Raw genomic sequence first — 26723 nt, 5'->3', positions numbered from 1 at the left:
GAAGTTTAGTCATTAAATGTTGGCTTGCTATATAGACTTTCAGAAGTAAAATACTAAATAATATGGTTCCCTGACAAGTAATCACTCATTTAAAGGAACTAGAAACAAAGGTCAAACACAAGCACTGTGGTATTCAAGCTATTATCTTCTACCAACAAAGAACTCCAGCAGACCAAATACATCAAACTGTGGTTTGATTCAAAGGGACACACTTCTGAGGATTTTGACCTGTGGGGACACACACAGAAAGCCACAGTCTTGTAGGGCAATAAGAACATAAAATCAGGAGCTGAAATCAGAATCAGAGAGAATTTCAAGAAAAGAAAATGTACTTTCACAGACAGAAAGAGGAAGTTCCTCACACAGAAATATCATAAGATCTCTAATAGGGTCTTTCATCTTTCACCCATTATTGTAAATAAAAGCCTCCTTTTATTGGGGCAAGTCTTTAGTGTCCATGTACCTTTGGTGAGCCTGATGCCAGCTCCGCCCCAAGGCCACACTGACTGGTACCTTTAGTATTTCCACAGTGGGCGGGTCCGGCGCTCGTTGGCTTTAGGACCCAGTGGCTCAGCCAGTGAGGCAGGCAGCGGCTCGGCTCAGACTGAAGCAGACAAAGGCGAAGGGAGAGACGGCGTGCCGCTATCCTGCAGCATCGACTCACAAATTCACACACACACTCCCCCACGCACCCACTCCCTTCACTCCGCAAGCAGCGACGCAGGTGAGTCCGCTACCGGGTGGGATTATCCACAGACATTACTGATTAAAGGCAAATTAAATTGGGCTGGTTGAAATTTGGAGTGGGCAAGTTGAGATGACATTGTAGGTGTTTCTGTTTTGAGGAAATTATTTAAGGCTTTTCAGATGTGCGTTTGAGCAGGTGGATTGTGAGTAGGTGTGCGCACACCCAACACCCCCCTCCTTTTTTTTCCTAAAGGAAAAACTTGCTTTTTTTGCCGCTGTTCTCTGCCATGTGGCTGCACACATCCATCATACATGAGAAGTGCAGTATCATGAAACTTTTTTCTTCCTTTTGTGACTGTGATGTAAAACTAGCTCTGCGTGGCGTTGGTGTTTTCTAGATAGATAGCCTACTGCCTGTAGATCAGCTTTAAAGAAGATGACTGGAGAGTCATAATGTAGGGCTGGTTTTTCAGGAGTGTGTAGTCACCGGGGTGTTGTGTGGGTGGCTCAGGCAGGAACACAGAACCAGTCAAAGATAACAATGATACCGCGCAGTACTGCAGTGCTGCTTAATGCTCAGAGCAGGTTTTAATTTGCGAGGATGCATGTGTTTACTGGGGCTGCTATTTATTGTTAAAAGACTGAACCATGAGAAGAGAAAAAGCCTACTCATGATGTAAAACTAGATGTCATGTAGTTTAAAACTAAAAAGCTTTAATTGACTGAGAGAAAAATCAGTGCACCATTATTGCCTCCATTGAGAAGATGGCCTTTCTGGACTCATGCTGGATAATAAGCTGGCTGCTCCTCCAACAAGGAGCAGCAGCAGCAGTGATAGTGATGTCATTCTGAAGGCAGGCACCCCTTTTTGAGACAATGGACTGTCCTAGTTGATGCTCCTCTGGGGAAGGGTCACTGTTAGCATTGCCCATTAGTGCGGCAGATGGGCTTGAAACCTGGCCTTTGTCAGCTGAGGAGCCTCGGTGATTCCACAGAAGTCCCACCCCTATCAGAGTCCCTGTCATAAAACCCAGGTCAGCAGCACAGCCAGGGGTTAGCAGGGGATTGGAGGGCCCCACCAATGGATGGGTGGCGGCAGCATGTTTCCTTCTGTTTTATTTTAATGGTCACCGTTTGTCCATGTGGTCCCCTACCATTTTTGCACCATGTAGGGCATTGAAGTGTGCAGGACAATGCAGGAATACAACTTGTTAAAGATTCAGTGAGCAAAGAGAATTGTTAGACTTGAATTCAGTGGTTCGAAGGTTTGTGTGAAGATTTTTAATGTCAAATATTCATTAGAAGTAGAACTGCATGATAGGTTTGACATCAATAGGTCGATTAAATATCAGAAAATAGTGAGAAGTGTCCAAGGTGACCTCTCCACATGTCTTGTGTTGTCTGACCAACAGTCCACAACCTAAAGATATTCACATTTTGCATTGATATAAAACAGAGAAAAGCAACAAATCCTCCCATTGGAAAAGCTGGACCAAAGCTGTTTGGGATTTTGCACAAAATGGTGTAAACTCGACAAAAAAGGTGACTACACTGCATATCCTAAACGATATGCAGTGTATGTGGTGTTAACAAGCCACTCAGAGATGAGATGTGTTCAAAGACCAGTGACCTCCATAGTCAATATTATCAAGTCTTAATACTTGCTAATTAAACAAGTGACATGCATGACATCTTTGCCTTATTCTGACATTTTGAGTTTTTCTATGGTTCAGTGGATTTATTTGTAATACTAGAGAAACTACTCCAGCAAACTACTTAAACTACTTACTTAAAGAACAGTATATTGAAAATGAAACTATATTAGAGGAGCAGGACTTTTGTTGTTTAATTGGCAAAAGTTCCTCTTTTATGTGGGTGGGTGTGGGTGTTTTTCATGGGTGTGCATCATGTTCAGTTTGAAAGCAAATGGTTCAGTGAGTTTTTGTGGCTTTAAGAACTGTGTTGTGGTCATCAGGTGTCAGATTAAGAGGAAGAGACAGTCCATTCAGTAGCATAAGTGCTTTACTGTTTACTGGCTGAACAGATGCATCGTTTGCATAATTTCCAAGAAACAGGAAGAGCTGGGTCTCCTGTAACATTCAAATCCCTACTATTTTAGATTAAAAAACAGGGTTAACATTGTCTTTCAAATGATGAAAGTTTCAACTAAGCTTCAAATCCAGGTGTAATGCTGTGAAACCTAAAATTTCAGTAGAAGTACACTGATAACACTAAAATTCACTTACTGTAACACTTTCTCCACTTAAATATTAAACACTGCTCTGAGAATACATTATTTTTACTAAACAGTGTGGATCTACCAGTGTACAGTATCACAAGACTTTGACATCTGATCTTTTACACATAACTTGGTTTCAAATCCCCAAAAATATACAATGGAATACCCATACTCAAGATGTTGGAATACTAATAATATTGATTAATAGTATTCCAACATCAACAACAAGTACTACAATTTCAATTTACCTGTATCACCCAAACCTAGTATGGGTTGTTCTGCCACCTCTTTTTCTGTTTTTCAACACCTTTACTGTTTTTTTCCCCACATACGCCTCACTAAATGCATTTTTATTACACAGGACACAATGGCAGCATATTAACTGCTGGACATATGAACAACAGCAAAGACAAATGCTGCCTCTAATGTGACGAAAACCACATCCTGGCCTGAGTCAGACATATAGCGTTTAATACTGTGTCTCTGTTGGATCCTGGAGATGTTGGGGCTTAATTGATTTCAGATGTCTAAACCCATAATCAACAAGTTATCAAATGTTCTATCAAAGGATAATTTTAGCACTCTACCTGGTAGCCTAAATGGGCACTAGTCTTAACTGTTAAACCGCAAATTAATTCCTGCAGTTTAACCATTTATTTGTAAATACATAAAATACATCAAGGCCTGCATATGTAACCCCTGCTCCAAAAATTATTTAATTATTTATTCTCCTTATGAAAGTAACACCAGTGATTGTCCGACCAATGAGAATTTGGTTATACAAGATCATATCGACCAACTGACCAGGTTGGTGTCAGCCCTAAGGACATTAAATATGCCCCATATTGTACTTTAGCAAAAGCGGATCAGACATCGGACTGTAATGTTACACTAAGCAAGAAATTTCACCATAATTCATGAATTGTAGATTTTGCTCCACAGCAGTGTGGGTCCAAGCCATTTATGGATTCATTATGGCTCAGTGTTGAAAAAGCAACAATAATTCCACCTTTTAACATGCTGTTTCTTCAGTTAAAAAAATTATAGCCTTAAAATGTTTTGTGATCTTTTGAATGATACCCAGTTAACATGTGCCATTTAGTCAGTCTGTTAGCCATCTTAATCTCATCCCTGTATAATCCTTTTTTTACATGCCTAAATCTACATCATTAGAATTTCCTGATTAAGCCAAAACTCTAGCTTTAAGGTTATTTAAACATAACATTCAAAGGATTTATTTGGTTTGACATTAGAAGTCCTTGTTAAAAATGTGCCAGTGTCAGTGTATCAAATCTGCAGAAGATGGAACGCTCACTTTTATTTTAATATTAAAGATATTTTAATAACTAAATGGTTGAGGCACCATAATATTCAGAATCAGTACAATTGTAGTTCAAGAACTCAAACCCTATACTGAAGGTTATCTGGGATTTGTTCTGATACTACAGGTTTCACAAGCTAAATCATGAACTTAAATAATAAACTTACACAATGTTACTTGAAGTGGTCAGGATGTGTCACTGTTTGAGGCAAGACAATCAAAACCAGTACTTTAGTCTCACTAAATTGTGTCCACCTATATGCAGATGAAACAATTACCATCATTGCAATTTGAATTGAATTTGTAGAATTATGTTTGTAACGTCATGATCACAGATGTTAAATATCTCTGCTTTTAAAATGCAATTAAGTGAAAATGCATGTGTGGAAAACGAAATACTCATCGTGAATAATAAGTGACAAATGTTTGGGTGACTGTGTAGAAATGTTCTGGAGATTAATATGGATAATCAGACTTTGTTTGGTTAATTGATCTCTGCCTTTTAAAACAAGCCAAAATAGTAAATCACAATGTTGTATTAATATTATTACTTTGATATGTTACATACGTTGTTTTCCTTCCCTTCTTAGACTCTTCGGAGCTGGTCACCACAGCCACACATCTGTCACAGCCATCACAACTTTCAGCCAACATGGAGCTAGACTTTGGACATTTTGACGAGCGAGACAAGGCATCCCGCACCCCACGGGGTGGGCGCATGAATGGACTTCCCAGCCCTACCCACAGCGCCCACTGCAGCTTCTACCGCACACGCACTCTGCAGGCCCTCACCAATGAAAAGAAAGCCAAAAAGGTGCGCTTCTACCGCAACGGAGATCGCTACTTCAAGGGCATCGTGTATGCTGTGGCCAACGATCGATTTCGCACCTTTGACTCGCTGCTGGCTGACCTCACACGCTCACTCTCTGACCACATCAACTTGCCACAGGGTGTCCGCTTCATCTTCACTATTGATGGCTCACGCAAGATCTCAACCTTGGATGAGCTAGAGGAAGGTAAGCATATTTAGTAGGACTGTATATGATATTATGCTTCTCCTTTCTGAGATAAGGTATTATTTGGATAATTTTTTCTTTATTCCACAGTAGGGCTGCTGTTGTCAGATCAATTTGAGACACTATAGGCCACCATGTTAAAGGTGATCTGCAGTTTCAAGTCTGTTTCTGTGCTGAGAAGATTTAGAAGCATAACAGTTCTGAGATTAGGTTTTATCTTTTCAGTCTAGACTCCTGTAATCTCTTCATATGATGTATCGACTTCTAATCTGAATGGTTGCTTTGGACATGTGACATGGTCTACTCCCAACTCTTTGCACATTGTACATTTTGTTAGGCTATTAAGTTCTTTAAACTGTTTTAAAAAATGTTTCTTATTATGTGTGTCCTTAATGCAAAGCAGTATTTTCTCTCAAAGACAAAACAAATATGAGATTTTTTTCAAAAGTCATATTTCAGTGAAACCTTTGCCTAGATGCAGCAACATAAAGATCTTAAGTGCATGGGGTGTTTAATGAAGATACAGTAAGATTACAAAGTAATTTTTATTAAAATATTTTTTCAAGGTAATACTTGTCACTGTACAAAACTATGTTACCCTGGCAAATCCTCATTCATTTTCATCCAACAATCAAGAATAATTTCAAGACCCCACCAGACATCCTGGTCCGCTTGCTGACACAACATTACTTTATGAGATTCTTCTAAAGAAGTGGGACGAGGTTGACAGGGTGATCTTGGGGTAAAGCTTGAAGCTAAATTGCAGCTTAATTTGTTCAAAATGAGATGATCATCTGTTTCTTCAGTTGCTTATGGAAGATGGTAGTAGTGTATGTCTGTGTGGTGAGAGCAGTAAAGAAGGGGCAGCGTGGTGGGGGGCATTTCATTGTGCTTGTGGGATATAATTAATTGCTCAATCCTCTCTGCACTGTGTAATCCTGTTTTGTGCCTTTTGTCTTTGCCGTAATTTCTCCACATTTGGCCTAATTGTTGCCTTCTGGATACCCCTTTTGTCAAAATTGCTGCATTTTGTCTTTACTTTGACTCCTCTCCCTGCCTTAGCAAGAACAACACAATCTACTGTAGAGACTGTAGGATGATACTGACAGTGACATTGGAAGATTATTTAGAGAACTGGAAGAAGGATGGGATAGTCTGGGGAAAGTACATTTGCAATGAGGCTGTTGAATATTTTCACTTCTTGACTTTTATCTTTTAAACAAAGAATGCCTAGTCCTTATGTGACTGAAGTCCTCCTATAATGTCCAACAAGGAAGTCAGTCAGTCTACAACAGGCTATATCCGGAAGGATGGTTGTTATAATGTAAATCTAACCAAGCCTGGGATGCGTGTTTTTAAAATCAAAACACAGTGAATCTTTTAATAAGCGAAGATGTGTCTCTACTGTATAGCTATTACTGTCAGTGTGTGCTGTAAAGCAGGTATTGTTGACTGATCTGTGCGGTGATCTCATGGGAGAACTTTCACAGAACACCAGACAAGGCATGCAATTGCGAGCTACAATACAATAGTGTAATAAAAATTAACATGAAAATCTTACCTCCTTCCTCAAGATGATTTTGTAGATTACCGCCAATATTTTTTCAAATATTTTTACAGAAACGACACACATTTTCCCAATTAATCTAATTGGTATCTAACCAACCAGATACTGTAATTTTGGCTTTAGACATCCAATCCTGAAACTTCTGCCATTCTCTTAATACAATAGGGATGAATGGCATTTAGTTTGTGGTGATCCAAGGATCAAAAATAAAATTTGGAAAATGTCAATAGCAACATGTCTCTACAGAAACAATCTGGTTACTCAGAGCCTAGCTGTATACAGTTTCTATCCTCAAAACTTGCACAAACAAAACTGACGCCATCTGCAGTTTGTGCTATTTTGTCATTTTTAGTTATGGCATTAGATTAATGTTTAATGAAATCAAAGATGTGAAGACTGAGTTTCCCCCACTGGTCTTGATATCTCAATTTGAGTTACTGCAGGTTCAAATGTTTCTGAGTAGATGCCCCTGGGACTCTCAGGTGAATTGAATAGCTGAGTGTGGTACAACATAGTAACCCAATTTTTCTTTCACATCACAGGGGAAAGCTATGTTTGTGCATCAGAGAACTTCTACAAGAAGGTTGACTACACAAAGAATGTCAACCCCAACTGGTCCGTGAATGTAAAGGCCTCAGCGAGCCAGAAGAACATGCAGTCCTTAGCTGCCAAGGCAGCTGGCGAGTCCAGAGAGACCAAGGACTTTGTTCGACCCAAGCTTGTGACGGTGATGCGCAGCGGCGTGAAGCCACGCAAGGCTGTGCGTGTCCTGCTCAATAAGAAAACTGCACATTCCTTCGAGCAGGTTCTCACCGACATCACAGAGGCCATTAAACTTGAAAGTGGCGTGGTCAAGAGGATCTACACGCTTGACGGCAAGCAGGTATGTTTAGCCATTTCCTAGCTTACATCATGCTTTCCGGTAAAGACAATGGCATGTGCTGCTGCAAACCAAAGTTCATTGCTTCATGATATGCATATGAAAAACTCCCAATGTACCAAGCTGCCAATAGCTCTTTCTGTCTGCATTTGTTTAAAAGATAAGGCCCTCTGTTCAATAAATAACTGGAATAAAGGTGGCACAGTAGAGCATGTAAGCAAAGCTACACAATAGCTAAATACGTGGTCAGGATTGAGGACAGTTCATCATTCATACATCCACCCACACCCAGCCAGGTATCAGGATCAAAGGATAGCAGGAAACGAAATTATTTGCTTGAAATGCAAAAAATCACATTGCATGTTCGGTGGTTTCATTTAATGTCATTTACTTTCAAAATGGACACAGTAGGTAGAGGACAATGTTATTGTCCGCTCCCACCCGTATTCCATGAGAACCTCGAACTTCCATGAGAACAACCTGTGTACACAGTGACCATCATTGTCTGCCGTCTTTATTCTGACTTTCAGTCTGAGGCAACATATTTTCCTGTCTTGTGGTCAGGTCATTAGTGTCCTGTCCACCAGCCTTTTGTTGTGGAGTTAGTATTTAGACCATTAGTACTTTGAGTTGATCTGCCATTGAAAAGCTCAAAAGTCCTGGGAAGTTCTTTCTTCCACCTATCATGGTAGTGTACAAAGAGCCAAGCCCTGTATTGTTGTTTGATTATTTTGTCCCCATTTTTGTTCTATTTTGGATGGTGCATTCTGGTATATTAGTAAAACGGTAAGGATATGGATTTATAAAAATCTTGATGTTAACATATGTAAAGGTTTTTGTGTAACTAATGTCAGCCAGGATACTGAAGGTTGTAAACTTACTCTGGCAACTCATAATCCTCATAATTAACTAAGCTCAGAATCCTCAATGTTACGTCTCTTGTGTGCACGAATATTTGTGGAAAATGAAAAATCCCATGCAGAGAGGATTCAAGTTGGATATGGCTGGTAGAATATATAGCTCTTTTAATTTGTTTTAGTTGGGTTCGGAGTAAAACATTTTGTGGAAGAGAATGATCAGCTTCCTGTCATCAGAGAGGCCTAAAGACAGTCCATCTATTAAAGACGCTGGCATATCTGTATCCAGACTTTTCTTGTGTCACGTGATAGAAGCCCCAGAATGCAGGGCAGAGTGTCTTTAGTAACCTTGACTATTCTCTGGTTTCAGTTAAGGGGCCCTTCGGTGTTGTAGCCAAACTGAATTCAGGGCACTGGAATCCCCACGAGAAGACCATGCAGAAAAAACACTAGTTTCCACTGGCTGGCTGTGGGCAGTAAAAACTTGCATTGACATCAGACCTGTATTTTTATATACAAAAATTATGAGATTAAAGGTAATGCAGCGTCAAACAAACATTATTTATTTCAATATTGAAACACGCATCCTAATATGCATTTGGTTTATGGCTAGTCTACTCCACTTAGCTAGTTAGTAGTGCTCCCTAACTTTCTTACCTGCTAAATTCAATCATCAGAATACATTTTTATTTCAGAGATTTCTAGATAATCTCATAACTTTCTATTTGACTCTCTGCCTTCTGCCCAGTTAAATTAGGTTACCATTTCCCCACATAGATGGCAAATGGCGCCAATCAAGCTGTAGCCACAGGGCTTGCATAAAGGCAAGAAAAGCTTTCACAATTAGATTGAACATTGTGAAAGAAGTCATTAGAAAATTGTCTTGGCAACAGTCCCATAAGTTGTACATCAATTTCATACTACTTTTGTATAGGCTAATAAAAGTTTACCATGAAGATTGACAGAATACATACTGAATAGAACTAATATGTAGAGTGGATTTGGGACACAACTGTAATTTCTACTTAAAAAGCACAAGAATGGCGAAAGCTTATCAACTGATCCATATGTGGCACACAACATGCTTTAAATTTGCCTAAAAGTCACTCCCTGGGGAAGGCTATTGTTTTCTCAACACACTGGCAAAGCTAAAAGGACATCATGATTTATTCATGTTCATGCTTTACTGGGGCAGTGTTGAGGGACAGCCACAGCCACCATGCAGGGTCACCCACCTGGAAGCCTGTGGAAAGGTCTGTGAGATGGATGGTCTACTATATGCTTTATATAAAGATGTGAGGTACTTTATAAAGTAATAAATAAAATGTGAGTTACTGCAGTAACAAAAAAGACTGGATTAGGTCATGTATATATTTCTGTGCTGTAGTAGAATGACCTTTTTTTATTACAAAAGCATTCAACAACCATGATGAAATGTATCTTGCAGATAAAGACAGGTACTGATCTATTGATCCTTTCAAAACTCACACCCTCAAATATATATTTGACTTTACAGATCAAATCCCGGTGCTTTCCAGCCTGTTGTGAATCGCAGGTAATTAACAAAGGCGGGAATGTGGAGCGAGCGTAAAAGCATGTGTGGATATGAACATGGACATCTGTTCCTCAGTCCTCTCTTTGATATGGTTAAATGTTTGCTAATTCTCCTGTGGGGACCTTTTCCCTGTATTATTCATTACAGATGGACTGGGGATCGTGTCCTGCTGTGCTCCTTTAGGTGTTGTACTTCTTCAGGTTTTTACTCTGTATTAATAAAGCCTGAATCACATGTAGCTTGGAGGAGGGGAGGTGCACTGAAATGATAGATGGGGGAATTTGATTTTAATGCTCTCTCCCCAGGGGTGCAGTCTGGCTGCCCAAGGTCTTATACGGGTTTTCCTACAGAAACACTTGCTAAGATGTTTGGATATAGTAATCAAATGATCGTGTTTTTTATCTTTTGTGGTTGGCCTGTGGTTAGGCTTGGTTCCTCTTCTTATTGCTAAGGATGATTTTGCCATGCATGTTTAATGATGATGTGTTTCCACAAAATTAATTTAATAGCCACCATATGGGAGCTATCCCAATCTGAGCATATTGATTCTGTTGTCATTGCTGTAGATATAGATTAATTATTCCATGATTAGTGTCCGTTGACTTGTGCCAGGGACTCCCAGTTTCATTGCGTTGCAAAGAAATGTGAGAAATGCTGCACACATTATTGCAGTGTCTTTGTGTGGAGAGGCACACTGCAGCTGCTCTGTGGTGGAGGTGATATGGTAGAAGCAATATTGATGCAGTGCCCGCCCCTCCCTGACTCTGCGCCGATCCTCCTCTTCCCATTCCATTGCGATAGCTGCTGGGACCGGTTGCTAGGAGACCACATCCCAGGCACAAAGAGAGCCCAGCTGGTGTGGACTGGTCTGTCAGATACCACATCCTGTAGTGGGTGTGAGAGTTTACTATCAATGCAAGCCTTTGGTTTAAAAATGTGTTTGTTTTTTTTAATTTAAATTTTTTTAACCTGTGTATACATAATTGGGTGAGAGTTGGAAACATGATGGGCTTATAGTGTGTGCATGTATATTTTTATGGATCAGTTTAGGATAAAAGGTGATTTGGGGTGTGGTTTTTTTTATTTTTATAGCATTTTTGACTACTTTTCACACTCGATGTTCCTCTTTACTCTGGTGCTATGTAGACAGCCTTCCCTCCTCTCTTTGTCAGTGTTGTGAACAAAATCACTCCCATTTTTCCCCTCAAATGCTGGTGCTATTCACTTCAGTCGGGAAGGGTGGGGCCAGTGGATTCAGGAGTAATTTTCCATTCCAAGAGCAAATTAGGATAATTTTATTTTTTTGCTGATGGGTAATAATTATTCCCCTAAAAAGAAAAAAAAAAGCATATTGCTTGATTTGCTCTCACTGCTTCTAAAGGCTACATTAAATCAGAGATAGTTTATTTAATTGCTGGCAGCCATTTTGTATTCATTCCTTTTTGATAGAGGTGTCTGCAAAGGAGAATAGTTCTGACTTGCCAAATCCATGTTGAAGTTGCATTGTGTTGCTGTGCAATTTTACAGTCTGCAGCATTGCAGAGGGCTCTTCAGCGGATTTGAGTGCCCATTATTCTGACCCAGTTTAGAGTTAAGGTTGTAATTGAAGTTTTTAAAAAAAAATTGATTTGTCAACAAAGAGCCACAGAAGAAAAGAAATGGATGCTTAAGGCACAAGGTCACACTGTTATTGTCAGAGAACAAAAGATTCCAATTTGCTTTAAAAGTTAATAACTCCTGCTAAGCAGTTGTTCATTGAATAGAATATGGATACAAGCATGGGGCATCAGGACTTCTTAACGACTAAAATACATCCAGTAATAGGGAAGAAAAGCCTGCTTTTCTGTGGTTATCAGTGCTCTTGCAGTCTGCCTGCTCTTTGCCATGCTGCAGAAGCAGTTGTCATGGCAATAAGCTCCGCTGTGATGGATTCAGTTTGTGACAATGGTTGTAATACGCTGAGTGTGCTCTTTACATTGGGTCTTACCTTCTTGCTCTCTGTTCCTCACCCATCAGCACAGCTCACTGCAGCCACCCCCCCCCTCCCAACACACACACACACACACACACACACACACACACACACACACACACACACTGTTATACCAGGACAGACAGTCGGACACAGAGGGGCGCGGTCCCCAAGATGAAGCAGCTCAAGCAAGCGTGGGAGTCTACATGCGTCCTCTGTGCTCCTCACAGCTCGTGCAGGAACGGGGGCACGAGGACCACATCAACAAGTGAGCATGACCTGGGGGGAAAGATGAGGAAGCGCAATTTAATAATGCTAAGGCCACATCAGTCAGCCAAATGGAAAGCCTACTTCCTCTGGGTTAGGGAGGGGTAGGGTTAAAACAACATCAGGCCCCAGCTGCTCCCCATGACTGTGCAGATATTGTTGCCTATCTGGCTCATCTGCGCTCCAAATGCATCCGGAGCACCTACAGTAGCACACAGACACTGTGCCAGTCCACCAAGGTCACAGACGGGTCAGAAAAACAACTCACAATAATAATCATCATCATCATTGACTGGGACAAATCACTGCATAGAGATTTGCAGATCTTTCTTTATACTTTGATCGACTGGATTTGATTTATGTCCTATATTATGTTCATCAGCTGAGCTGATGCTGCAAAAGCAGACAACCTGAGATGATTTTTAAGCTATTGTCTGTGAAACACTCCAGTTGATATGGACAAAATGGAGACCCAGTGTATACTTTGGAGGAATATTCCACTCAATGCAGAGGCACTAATATTGATCAGGTCTCTGTGTCTACAGTGAAGGAAATGGTGTGGGAGTTTTCTCATGGGTTGCAAAGCAAGGTCTTTACTGGCTGTTTTTCAGCCTGATCTTTTTTTTATACTTCACCTCTCTCACATAGCTCAGTAATCCTAAGACTGCAAATAAAACATTTAATGAAAATTAATTTTCTCACTGATATTTGTTTTTCCCTTTATGTTTAGATAAATACTCTACCTTTTTAAACTCATGTCATCCCCAGAGTCATATCCTCTAACACAAAGCGAGCACAGCAAAATAGAAAATACTGCAGTGTACACCCTTGCAAAGCCACTGTCTTAATTTTATGACTTTTTCCAGCTGATTTGTACGGAGGCAGAAGGAAACCTTCATAAACAGATCTAAGAATGCTCCTCTATGCTGTCTTTACTGAGCATTTGTCTGAGTCGTTAATGCCAGTAGGACGTCCTTGCAGTTCATCAGAAGTACTGATTAGATGAGCAACACAGGTCGCGACAGAGAATCAAAACGGTATAATGCAACATTAAATAGCTTTACATGTGCTCAGAGATCAATTAACATGGCTGTGTGGAGTATGAGAATGAGACAGCTACTGGAACTGGAGAATCATCAGTCGTTCACTCCTTATTGCTCTAACTATTGTGCTGAAAGGATGAGCTGAAGACAAGCAGCTGCTTGTAGAAGACAAAAGATGCATGTGCTCCGTTTGGAGATGTTTCCTGTTGCCTCACACAAAAGCTTTGGCAAGGAACTGCTGTGCGACCATTATTCACCTGAATTATTTTTGTTTTAATAGGTTGGCATTGGTTGTTTTAAACAATTTGAGATGCACCTGAATTACACTATGATTGCTTTCACAAGAATATATATTAGACCGAACACTTTAAGGCACTGTTTAGCCCGGATTATTTTTCAAACTGTGGTTGTGGTACTACAAATGCTGTCCCGATAAGACTTTTCAGATTCATAGTGAAATATTACCTTACTGCAAGCAGAGTAGGGGGATATTGGTTATTTGTTTTGCTGTTATTTACAACATGCATGAATGTTTTTTGATACTGGAGAAAATTTGTATCGTATGGTGCATTTATTATATTGTGATGCTGTATGTTGTGGTGTCTCAAATAGCTTGCTACCTTGTGTTTGGATGAATGAATCATATATAAAAGGTGAAACATCACATCAGAGGTATTTCCTAGATGTGTTCTAGAACAAAATACTGAAATGCAAAAACTTCTCATTAAGCATGACTGAGAGAAACTATAGAAACTGCACTAACTTGTGGCCCAATCTCTTCTCAACAGGAAGTTCAGAATTATAGAGCCCTTAATTTCTTTATTTGCCTCTTGACCACCATAACTTAATGAAATGTCTGCGGCCTGTGGACCATTGGCCAGTCAGGCTAAAGGAACTCTGAATAATTCAGTTGCTGTAGTTTGTGGATCCCTGCATAGCTTCTGGTGGTGTTGGTGGTTTTCGGGGGGTCATGTGGTCCTGACAGCTGGTGAGGCAGAGATTAGGGATGGGCTTGATGGGACAGAGGGTGGTGGGCACCTGGAGTCTGGAAGGAGCCAGTTCTTCAGAAAACCCCACCTGACTTCTTCCAGTAAAAACAAATGGATATATACACACGGACTCTGATGTCATACTATCCAGTATGACAGGCCTTTTAGATTGTCTTTAGGTTGAATGACGACATGTCCTTGCAGTTGTTTCTCCTCCTCTCTTTTGCCAGGTGGGTTGCATTGATGCAGTTGGCTGACCTTTTCAAATTGCAAGAGGATGCTGCTTCTTTACCCACATCCAAATGTCCCCAAGCTGGCCTGCCCTTCCCTCACTGCAGCAATGTTTCAAAGGGACTCTGACATTTTAAATTTGATTTGATCCCATGCAAAGCAGAGCGGTTTTCCACAACATTCCTATCAACTGTAGACGGATGTTAGGCCAAAATTCACCAAGTTTTACAGTAACTATTAACGCATGATGCGGGGGGGGGCAAATGACTTAATCAAAAGGTAGTGCACATGCTGGCCAGGTTTTAGTGATTGATTTGTCTGCGGGACATTTGATGCACACTGTACATGAATTATTTGTGGGCTTAATGATGCAAAGAGACCTGGTCAAAGATCTACACTGTAACGGCACAGATAATGTTGATCTTAGTGATCCCTGTAGGGAATAGGATTAGTAGAATTGCTTAGAAGGATTCAATGGTTTTTGTTTTGTTGTTTATTTTCACCCTGCTTTTAGATTTTTTTTTTTTTTTTTCTGATTCATTGCAGTTGAAAGTATAAGTGTCATTTTTGGATTCATCTACCAACAATATTGGTTCCTTTGCAAAAATCAAAATTTTTAAGTTGAAATGGCACATAACATCTTTTGGTATTTATATAGAATCTCCTCTTAGATTGGTGAGTGGACCGACTTCATTTTGAATGGAGATTCTGTAAAGAGAGATTAAGTTTGGAGTCTGTTGGATAAACACTTTATCCTTTTATAATCAGCTCTGTTCTTAAAGCTATTAAAACATGGACTAGCCTCTACCCTCCTGCCCCATTCCAACCCATTTCCATCTCTTCTCCACCCACTGGCCTTAGGGGGGAAAAAGAGCACCTCTTATGCTTAACTGTCAGGTGCCCTTGTTGCACACAAGAGTTTAATCTAATGAAAGTAACATTTATCTAATCTCTTGATAATGAACACAAGAAAACCCAGATTTGCAGACTGTAAATTAGCACTGGCTGAAAAGCCAATTAGATTTTGATCCCCGGAGTCAAAGTGCCATCTCGTACCTCACCAGGGATCTGCTTGGCCTGTATCCTGGGAATCTTGTGGGACACAGAGATGGTACAGCTGTTGGATGCCTCGCCAGCGAGTCGTCACCACCACACACTTTTTTAGCTTGTCTAGCAGGATAGAGAATCAACATGGCAGCTGCCTGGGTGGGGTGTTCCCAAATTATCTGCAGCTCATAGTTTGGATGTGTATCACAAAGGAAACCATGATGCATCTTGGCAAATGTCCCAATACAGGGTAATCTTTCAGGCCATGGACCTCAACGAGCCCAGCAGAGAGTCTTGTGTCAGTGACTCTTGTGTTTTCAGACAGTTGGCACCAAAATTTGCCCAGTGAATAAAGCCAGAATGAGTTTTCTGTAGTTCACTTGTATGTCTTAATCCAATAATTCAAGTGAAAAAGAACAAATTTCAACTGGTGTCGAAAGGCAAACAAAAGGAAAATGAGGTTGAGATGCTTTGTAGCAAATCTCACATGCGTCGGGGGAGGAACAAAAACAACCAAAGGGAAACACAGCTTTTAGCTTGAATGGCTTTAATAGGCGTGCCTGAGCTGGTAAGGGGGCCTGTATAATGGAGAGCAGAGGAGAAGGTGTGGCCCAAAGACATCTGTCCACTAAGGCCATATTGTGTCAACAGCTGCTCTAGAGTAAAAAGACCCAGGGGAAGGAAGTTGAATCATTTAAACATTATAGCAAAGGTGTAACATTATACTCTGTTTGGGCTGTTTTGTGCTGTGCATGTGTGTGTTTTGATATTGCACCTACTGTAGCTAAAGGCATGTTAACATGACAAGTAAAACACAAAGGTGGCCTTCTACACTCTGAGGCTGTCTAAATCCTTTAGCTGACAGACAAGGAAGACCTTACTTTTACTGTCACTAGGCTGTGTCTGTGTGTGTGTGTGTGTGTGTGTGTCTATCAATCATATTTGTGGTTTTTAGTGAAATATCTCAAACTATGAACTGTCATTAAATTTGATCCAAACATTCATGTTCCCCTTAGGATAGGTTAAGTTATAACTTTGGTAATATAATGTCATGATCAGGCCAAAATTATATAATATAGCCTCAGCTATACTTGATTTTATTGCTAATTTACAATTGTTGGCATGCTAAGATGGTGAATATGGTAAACATTATACATGCTTATTAGCATAATCATAGTGAGCATGTTGGCATGATGTTGTTAGCATGTAGCTCAAAGCCTCAGAGCCACTAGTGTGTGCGTCTTAGTCTTGTCATGATACCAGCTGATTCCAGATTAAGGGTCTCAAGTTTTCTGGCTTCTTGCTTCACAGGTTACCTGCCTTCAAGATTTCTTTGGTGATGACGATGTCTTCATTGCATGTGGACCTGAGAAATTCCGCTACGCCCAGGATGACTTCTCTCTGGATGATAACGGTGAGCGTAAGTCTGGATAGGCCAGTAGCTGTATATTTGCTGTACATGCAGCATTTTATTTTATCAGCCATGACGCTGAACAGTTCATCAGCTTTGTGCAACTTTATTGTAAAACCATGGTAAACTCATTATGCAGCATTATTGACCTAAATACAGTAAAACATAGTAGCTGTGAAAAGATTAATGAAACGACAACAACACCCACAAATATGTCCATATACATTAAAACACACTTTGTACAGCTTTTGCACTGTTTATGTCTGCATTTAATTTAAACAAGTCTGTTACATTGTATATACAATAGCAGTTACTGGAAGGCATCCAGTGGAATTTATATTTTGCACTTTGAATTTGAGGTATCTCACTAGTGCTTTTATTGAGTCACTGAAAGTGCAAATCGTACAGCAAGTGAAATGTATACATTGTTATGGTTGTGTCATGAGATTTAAATTGGTGCTGTTGCAGAGGGTTAGGTTTCCTGTATTGCTGTGAAATCCCATCTGTTTTGTAAACATATTGTGAGATGAACCTGATAAGATACAGAAGGACACTTGCGCAATTAACATTCAGTTTGAACATAATGTTCCTGGTATACGTGTGTGTGAGTGAGAGGGAAAGATCCATGTAGAGTGAGAGCTAAGTAGTTCACTGGGTGTCATTTGATATACCAGTGTCCATTAGGGACTCTTTAGACTTCTCATAATGGATTTGTTCTGTAAAAGATGTTAACATACAAAGCTCTGTGCTTGTTTATATTGAGGAGAAAATTATGTATGTGAGAGGGAGGCATGGAAAGAGATGGAGTCAAGAGGGAAGTCTGTTATCGGCAGCCAGCAGCAGGGGTAGGAAAAGGTAGAGAAGAAGAGGAGCCATTAATCTGTCCGGTGACAGGTTTAGGCCAGCTGATCTGTTGGTGCTGATACTGCTGAGAAGTCGAGGAGAGAAAATGTAAAACCAGTCCTCTCACAGAGTCTCTCTGCTCCCCACAGACCGAAAAACCCTATTTTTAACAACCCACTTCCACCTGATGTCCCCTCCTCGAAACATTCAGTATCTTTTCTCTCTAAAAGTCTCTTAATCTTAACTCTGCAATCAACGAAGGGCTGATCTGTCATTATGTTCCCGTCATCCCTTCTCCTCCCCTCAGTTCCTTCTCAAATCTTGGTAGGATGGAGATGCCATTTAATTTCTAATGATCTGGGTCCTTTCCTTTCCTCACCCCCCCCCCCCCCCCCCCAATGGAACTAACGCTAAATAGTTTAATTCAGTCTATAAAAACCTGAGGGTAATACAAAGTAAAATGGTTGAGTCTCGAGCATCCAGACATCACTGAGTGAGCCTCAGAAGAGAGGAGAGCCCTGTCTAACACACATCACATGGACATTACAATACAACCTAACACAGATCACTCTGGATGATTTATAATCAAATCATTTTTTTTTGGAAGGCAGTTATCCTTCCAAAGATGACAAATAATAATCGCCTTTGATTCTATATATGCAAACATCAGACACGCATGCAAAGAAATGTTCCCTCTATACTTTTGTCTGGGATGGAGATGGACTGAATCTATGCTTCTCTTTTCAACTACTCATGCAGTTATTGCTTTTTATGCTTGGTTTGGCAGGATAAAAATAGATTTAAATCCCTTGTGGTTATTTTTAACACATGTTTAAAGAAGGTCTATGCAGATGGACATGCAGACAGAGGGGATCGCACGCGTACCTGCAGCTCTTGTTTATGCAGCGAGGGAATCTGTGTAGATGGACTAAAGGCTATTTTGAGACCACTGAGTAGACCAGACAAGCTGCCAGTCTGAAGCATTGTCAAAGGCACGGTGGCACACCTTGCAAACAATAGCACGTGAGTGTAAGTCTGTATCTAGCAGTGTGTGAAGGTTAAGCGAGAGAAGACAGACATGGTGCGATCCCGGGAGACGGAGGGAGGACAGATAGTATAATTAGCATCAAAAGTAGAAGAGAGGAGGGAGGGGGAGGAAAGAGAGAGCCTGACAGTACAGAGTGGAAGATGCAGAGGGAGGAGTAGCAATGTCTGGAGTCTGTCTACCCTGATTAATACAGTGACCCAGAATATACTGCATACATTTCTATATGATTTCCATAACCACACTGCTATGCATTTACATGAATTCGCAAGCAACGGATACCACGCTTGAAAAACAGCCAGTAAATCCAGGTGTAAAAACATGGCAATCGAACTAACACCAAAAAATATCCCAAAGCGCATCAAAATAATCCATTTGTGTTGACAGATCTGTGCACAATGTGGCCTTCACTGTCCATTAGAAAAGGTTTTGTGCTTCTGGTGTGAAATTCTTGATAGTACAGGTGGAGTTGTTTCGTCCAGCGTATTTCTGTCTTCCTTATCATACTTGTGCTGTGGGCCTGCAAGAAACTGGGTGTTCCATGCATTGTGTGTTGTTAGAATCCATAATACTTGGACAAAAGGGAAACAACATTGTCATCAGGAAGTTATAGCCATTTAGCATTTGATTTGCAAATTTAGGTAAATAGACTGACACACAACGCAATTTGGAAAAATGAGGCAAGCAACAAAGGTAAAGGGCTGTGTGTAGAGTCAAATTAATATAATAATGATATATATATATAAGAAAATTATAATTTACTTCCTGTCAATTCACAGCAGCTGCCTTGCTGACTAATGTGTGTGTCTGTGTGTGTGTGTGGGGCAATTGTAAGTCACTTTGGATAAAAGCGTCAGCTAAATGAATAAATGTGTATGTGTTCTTGTGCACCAAGGCTGTGATCAGGCCAGAGCATTGAATGCTTCACCATTTCTTCTACATTTTATTTCCATCAATCAAAATTTCACCATGCAGCCACTCATTATCTAGCCATGTGGTGTCTGGGCAGAGCTTGGGCTATTTTTGTTGTATTATTTTTAAATTCATTTCAGACTTTCTGATTAACTTTAAACTAATTTTGGACAGAACTGCCCCATTCAGTTTCGGGGGAAAAAGTAATTATTTCTCTCTCCTCTTTCCACAGAATGCAGGGTGATGAAGGGACCCAATAAAGCTCCTCAGCGTGGTTCTGCAAAGAGTCCTGGTCCAATCAGGCGCAGCAAGTCTCCTGCTGAATCAAGTGAGCCCATTATCTCCCCTACACTGTAGCACATCCCTGTTTTAAAGTACAGCAGAAACTGACCTCGCCTTGTTCTAGAAATGAAAACAAGAGAGCTGGTGGAAAATTATGATGGGTGTTTTCTGTTAACATGCAATATGACAGCAGAGGGACAAAGTGATCCGCTTCTGGGGTTGTGTTGCAAGACACAAAACCCCAATCAGATCTAGCGGTGCTGACCTTGACCTTTGACCTTAATCCGAAGGGATTAAGGTCAAAGGGATCAATAGTGTGTGATGGAAGATTGTTAGAAATACATCTATACATGCTTGCATCCAATATGCACATTTCAGAATTATTTCCAAGTAGGTTTACACACGGAAATTGCTTTGGTATGTTGGTGCATAACAATAAACATAGTAAGTGGAAAATATAAAGAAAGATGAAACATGTATTTTAAGTCAAAAAGCATGCAAAGAAAATTGACAATAAGATTTGATTTTTTTAATTTAAAAATATGTATGCATGTTTACCAGGGAATGTGCAAAAGTTCACAGTATGAAGTTTAAAGAGGTACTTATAAGATAATACATTTTTGTAATTTATTTTATAATTTGCGTTTTTGGTGTCTGGAATTTGACAAAAGGCAGATAAGGAGTTAAAATCCTGGTTGCTCTCTGTGTTGCCTGGTTGTGCTTTGAGAGCTGGACTGTTTGTACTGGGGGGTCCAGCATCAGCTCCTTAATCTCACTGGAACACCTCCATAAAATCCCTCTAATACTTGAGATTGGGGACAGTAAAAACCCAGCCTTTGTTTGTTTTACTGAATCTGATGAGATTTAGTTTAGTGTGTTGCCAATGCAGATTCTTCTTTTTTAAAGCCATGAATAAAACATGAAAAGTAAACAAAGACGGTATAAACAGCTTTCAGCTGTTTGTTTGACAATCAGGAATTTTAACATTTAATAATATCCAGGAGGCAATAGAACATAATAGCTTGAATCTTTCATGTTAACAAAAGCTTTTAACACTTGGAAACAGTCCTCTAACTCTTTGTTTCACTGCTTTCTGAGTTTGTATAGCTGCACCATTAGTCGGCTGAACAGTTGGTGCCATTTAATCTGATTGGCTGCAGGCTTGAGGAAAAACAAGCTGTTTTCTTTTGACAGCTTTCGTGTAAACTACAAACACTGAAGAAAAACAAATCACTCCTAAAAATATGGAATCAGTCATAACCTATTCAAATTATTTAAGTGTTAGAATTTAATTCTACTGATTATAGCTTTATACTGTGATGGCATACCCACATAGAAGTTTTGCTATGTCTTCTTAAAGCCTGTTGAAAGATGAGCAAGTGGCCGCGTGTCTCCAACAGTGGAAAGTCAGAGTGGATGAGTTGTTCAATCCCCTGCAGGAAAAATGAGTTGGCCGTGTCAGGCAGTGTAGTCCGCACTTCATGTTTCACACCATTTACACGATAGGTGGTGGGGGCGTTGGGATCTCCAGCCCTGCGGGTTCCCTCAGTCCTTCAGCAGTCTTGAATATTTTATTGATCACTGATTGGGGGTGGGTGTCTGGCCTTAAAGACAGCAGATTGCAGGTTGGGGGACATGTTGGGGAGGCAGTAAACTCATGAGCATTAACCACCTCTGTAATACCTGAGAGGTCAGCAGGGTGGTAATGGGGGTCATAGCAGAGGGAACGTATGTGACTTGCCTATGTTAACTGGGATTACTACTTGTAATAATGGTGATGAGTGTTTTCAATTATTCTGTTTACCAGAATCTTCTCTACCAGAAGAATAGGATTTCTCCTCATTTTCTTTTTTTGGGTCTGCAAGGATGAAAGGTTACATTTTAGTATGTGCATATTATTCTTCTCATGCTCCTATTGCTGTGAGGCTAAAATAAATCTTTTTTAGATCTTATATATTTTTCAGTGACTTAACATAAGCCATAAAAATAAAAGAACCGTATAAAGACAAGTGTATTCATCCATTTAGTGCATTGTTCAGTTACACATTTCCTGGCATGTAGGATACCCTATACAGGAAAAGGAAAAAATGAATGGAAGCACCATTTTATATCTGAGAGATCTGGTCTGATTCAGGGATTAATCTGTGTATCTTGTATTTTTGAAATTGTACGTAGCTAAAGCACTTTACTGTGAAATTATAATTGAACAGGAAAAATGATAAACGTTGCCATCTGTCTGAAGGCTTCTCGTGCCTCTGATTGGTTGACAGCTGGTATGGAGCCTCTTATTGGCCAACAGCTCAACAATAAGTGTGCATGTGCTTCTCCATCAGGTTGTAATAAGTCTAAAAAATGTCTAATTTACAGAGCAGTTAGCCTGCTTACCAGCACTCTCTTCAGCCTGGGGCATCTAAAAAAGAACTTGTATTAGGGTGCATTGGGTTTGAGGAGTTGAATGCACTGAAAGTGTGTTTGGCATGGTCCTGGGACCGAAGCCCACAAAGAAACAGTGATCTTCAGTTTAACATAACCACACTGGAATTCGTTTTCTACAGAGGATGACTACATCTCTCAAATGTAGAAATCCAGAGACAAAACCTGAACTGTGGGGGCAACCTTGCTGTTTATAGACAAAAGGTAACTCTGCCTCTGCTACAGCTGAATGTTTGGTCTCTAAATAAAACAGCTGCACTCTCTATTCAGTATGTGTGGGAGAGCTGCTCATGTTTAGATATACTGATTTTAAGATTCCAAGATAACAGGACGTGTGTTTTCAGGATTGTCCATTTTGAAAGTGTTTAAATTCTTTTTATCTGGAGAGGTTAAATGATGCCAGTGGCATTAAGTTGGTTAACAGTGAAGCTTTATCTGCGGTGTATTTTCACCACTCACTGGCTCAAATTTACACTGGCCATCTGGCTCATAGTCTTCAGAATTCTTTTCATCTCTTTATAGACAAAAAACTCTTTTAAACCACTTAACCAACACAACTACATCACATCACACCGCTCTTAGACATAAACACAATGTTCCACACAGAGAGAATCCTAGCAACGTGGCTGGACGCAGAGCGAGTGAATAAAATGCCATCTAACAAACTGAGAGCTTGTCAGCCACCTAAACCTGGACCAACGGTGTCCCTCTGCGCTGTAGCCAAATGAGGCCACAGTTCAGGAATGACTTTTCTCCAGAGCCAAGGAAAGAGGTTCAGGTCTCTATTGCACACTTTCTAATCCACACTACTATTGGACTCTTTTTGTTTTTTTTGTTTTTTTTTCTCTCTCTCTCTTTTTTTTTTTTTCTCCCCTCCTCCTCCCTTATCCCTCCCTCTTTCCCTCTCCTCGCCGCTGATGTCTGGGCTCTCGCAGCCAACGGGACGGGCTCCAGCAGCCAGCTCTCCACCCCCGATTTCCAAGCATTCCCCCACCTCCAGCCCCAACAGTCCAGGCCTCAATAACAAGCAGAAGGTACCCGGAACTCCTCCCTCTCCTGACCTGTCATTTTTCACTTTTGTCTCACAACCCATCATTTTTTGCTCCCAACTGTGAATTTACGCATGTGATTTTGCTCCTGTGTTTGCAGGATCTCTACCTACCCTTATCTCTGGATGATGACGATTCTCTCGGCGAATCGATGTAGACTCTCCTGCAACCTGCCTCCTTTTTGGCCTGAAACAGAGAAGTTTTTATACCTCTGCTGCTTTCCACCTTCACTCACAGTGCCACCTGTTGTCGAGGAGAACCGCTCTTTGTCTCTTTTTAAGGCCTTAGCCACCAGGGCTATGACACCATTTGCTGCTTGAGAATTACAAAAACCTTTTTCAGTTTCGACCACATTATAACGATCAACTCACTAATGTTAACATGTATGTTTCTGTGTTGAGGTTAGGCACTGTTCCTCAAAAGGGCACACAGTTCACTGACCAGCAGATCTCACGGTGTTAAAATTTCACTTTGGTCTCACACATTTTGTTAAAGGATGCACTCTGACTTCAATATTTCAGTCACAGAATTCCAAGCAGCAAATGGACATTTTTAGGGGAGTTAGTCAGAGCTGACTCAACTTTTGTATCACTTGTATTCGTGACGTTCCTCCATGTCCTCCTGTCTTTCTGCCCTACGGTTAAAGGTATGAAAGGTAATGGTTCCTTGTCAGAGGAAATCTGCAAAGCCAGATAAAGTCCTTCTAACCCGCTGTAAATACTGTGTATAGCTACCCATCATAACATCTCTGCTCAGTGTCCATTGCTGTGCTTCCATAACTTCACTACAATGTCCGTCTAACATTTGCTCAACATGATACAGGGTATGGTCAAAGTAAAAGAAGAACCAAAATGAAGTCCCACCACAGAGGGTGAGGATGTGTGGGATGCAGGTCCTGACTGAAGAGGATTATTGGTCCGAAGCCAACGCCTCCTTAATGAGAATCCATTTTTCCAACTGACTATAAATGTACGAGAGATTTTAAAACAGTCTTTAAAATGACACATTCAAACCACTATAACCATGGAGGCCTCAAAATCCTTATGTTGGCTGTAATTGGCATCCATCTTGTCTAATCAGGCACAAGGAAATGACCATGTAAGAAAAAGCATCCCGCACAGCCCTCAGTGAAGTCTTTATATGGGTGTTTCATTTATTTTGACCCTCTACATAGACCGTAGGCTATACATGGTATATACCCTCTGTGTTTTAGATTTTCACAAACTGCAGTGCATGATATTGATGAATGATTATGAAACTTTGGGGGGAAAAAAGTTGATTTGAAGGACCTAAAGGTACATAAAAACAACCAAAGGATTAGGCCCTTTTTTCCCATAAAAGCCAAAACATTCACTATACAGTTTTCATTGACCAGGTCTAAATAATTCCCTTTTAAGCCGGTTTATCACTTAACACAACTAGTGGTGACGTTTTATCGTAAAATGTGTGAAATTCAAAGAAAGATAGATAAATAAATAAATAAATAAATAAAGGTCTCAAAGCCAAAGTATGATTTTTAGACCAAGAATTATAGAAAGGGGAAAATATGTAATGTTTATCAGTTGTAAAATTCTTTTAATATTCTGGAGGAAGCACACCTGGAGATTTATGCATGTTACTTTTAATGCATCAAAATAATGTCAAGATGAAATCAAGCTCATCTGAAGCAATTAGTTTTATCGGGGCACTAAACAGTAGTGGGCTTTCTCGTATTTTGCATGGCTCATCATAGTTCTCAGAATACAGGGGAGATTAATAACGCAACGGTTGTCTAAATCTATGTGTGGGTTTTAAATTTTTATAAAGTGTATTAATTTATATCAAGGGTACTTGTCTAGGATATTTGTTTGTTTGTTTTTTTTCAAATTTTAACTTGCTCACATGAGCTCTAAACACTAGTACTTTTTTCAAGCCTCTGTGTGCAACTTTCTATGGCCATATTTAGTTTTTCTATTGTCACGATTTGCATCGTATGTCTTACTAATCTACTGAAAAGGGTTTTCTCAGATTTCTGCAGGGAATCAAGCCTGAGAATCGCTGAATTGGACAACACTGAAGCACAAAGCAGGGAGCTACTTATTTATCACAGCAACAGACACATTACTGTCTACTTGCCAGCATTACGATGCGTGACCACAATTCATTTCTCTATTGGAAAAAAAATAAAAAAATGCTGCACATATATAGTAGCATCCTTTTAGATTAATATCTATGCATTCGGATTCAAGAATAGTTAAACATCTGTGTTTTTTTTTTTTTGTGTTTTTTGTGTGTGTGTAGGAATTGCCTTTTTATACCCAATAGCGTAAAAATAAATGAACTAAAACTGAATTTTCCATGCAGTTCTTTGTCATGATGTGATCGTCTGAAAATTGTATGTCTTAGGAGTGATCCGGTGTCCACCCTCTGGATAAGCTTTGAATAGCTGTTTTCATCAGCCACTTAATGCTCAAGACAAACAATCACAACCCTATCTGGTGCTTTCTCCTGCAGGGAGTGCTGTCACACCAGCACAAAAGCTAATAATATCAGCTAATCCAACAGCAGGGACACCTCACTATACCTGCCATTTTGTACAAAAACCCCATTTGTTGTCATTTTTCTCAAACCATCGGTTCTGTATAACCTTACATGCTAACAATGTTGTTTGATTTATTTTTTTTTCTACAGCTTATTGCAGTGCTACAGCATATAAAACATTAACAGAAAATGTTGGTTGTCTTGTGTTACCTGGCCCGCCACCATGTAAGATGGATGGTGTGAATTCATCACCTACAGTGGTGCCTTTTTTTTAGATTACAGTCTTTTGATAAAAAAAAATAAAGTAAATGGAACATTAAAGGCTTGTTCTTTTGTTAACAGCTGTTTGTTACAGGACACTTTATCATGGTGTAAATACGCTCCCTTCCTGTTCTCTTTCATATGTATGCCTTTCTGATCGAATGAATGACTTTTTCTTTCTTGGAAATTTACAATGTCCTTTTTAGTGGTATTCTGCAATGTCACGGTGGCTTGTTTCGGTGCTTCATTCAATGTATTAACCGGTATCCTTTTGCAATTAAAACAGTTGTATTTCA

At 40.1% G+C, this 26723-nt stretch overlaps 1 protein-coding gene across 1 annotated transcript; it reads left to right on the top strand.

The window, feature by feature from the left end:
* The first annotated feature begins 567 nt into the window (after positions 1-567).
* Positions 568-26723, top strand: LOC119895677 (neuronal migration protein doublecortin-like). Its single transcript, XM_038708942.1, is given in 8 exon segments — positions 568-724; positions 4838-5263; positions 7373-7713; positions 16983-17085; positions 20115-20210; positions 23533-23573; positions 23575-23631; positions 23747-26723. Coding segments are annotated over 7 exon segments (1059 nt in total). The 5' UTR covers positions 568-724; positions 4838-4899; the 3' UTR covers positions 23804-26723.

The sequence above is a fragment of the Micropterus salmoides genome, unplaced genomic scaffold (genome assembly GCF_014851395.1).
Source record: "Micropterus salmoides isolate LMB-PRFRI ecotype aquatic unplaced genomic scaffold, ASM1485139v1 Ms_hic_scaffold_9, whole genome shotgun sequence".
Classification (NCBI taxonomy): Eukaryota; Metazoa; Chordata; class Actinopteri; order Centrarchiformes; family Centrarchidae; genus Micropterus; species Micropterus salmoides.
Note: the sequence above shows the minus strand (reverse complement) of the source record. Positions and strands in the feature narration are given on the sequence as shown.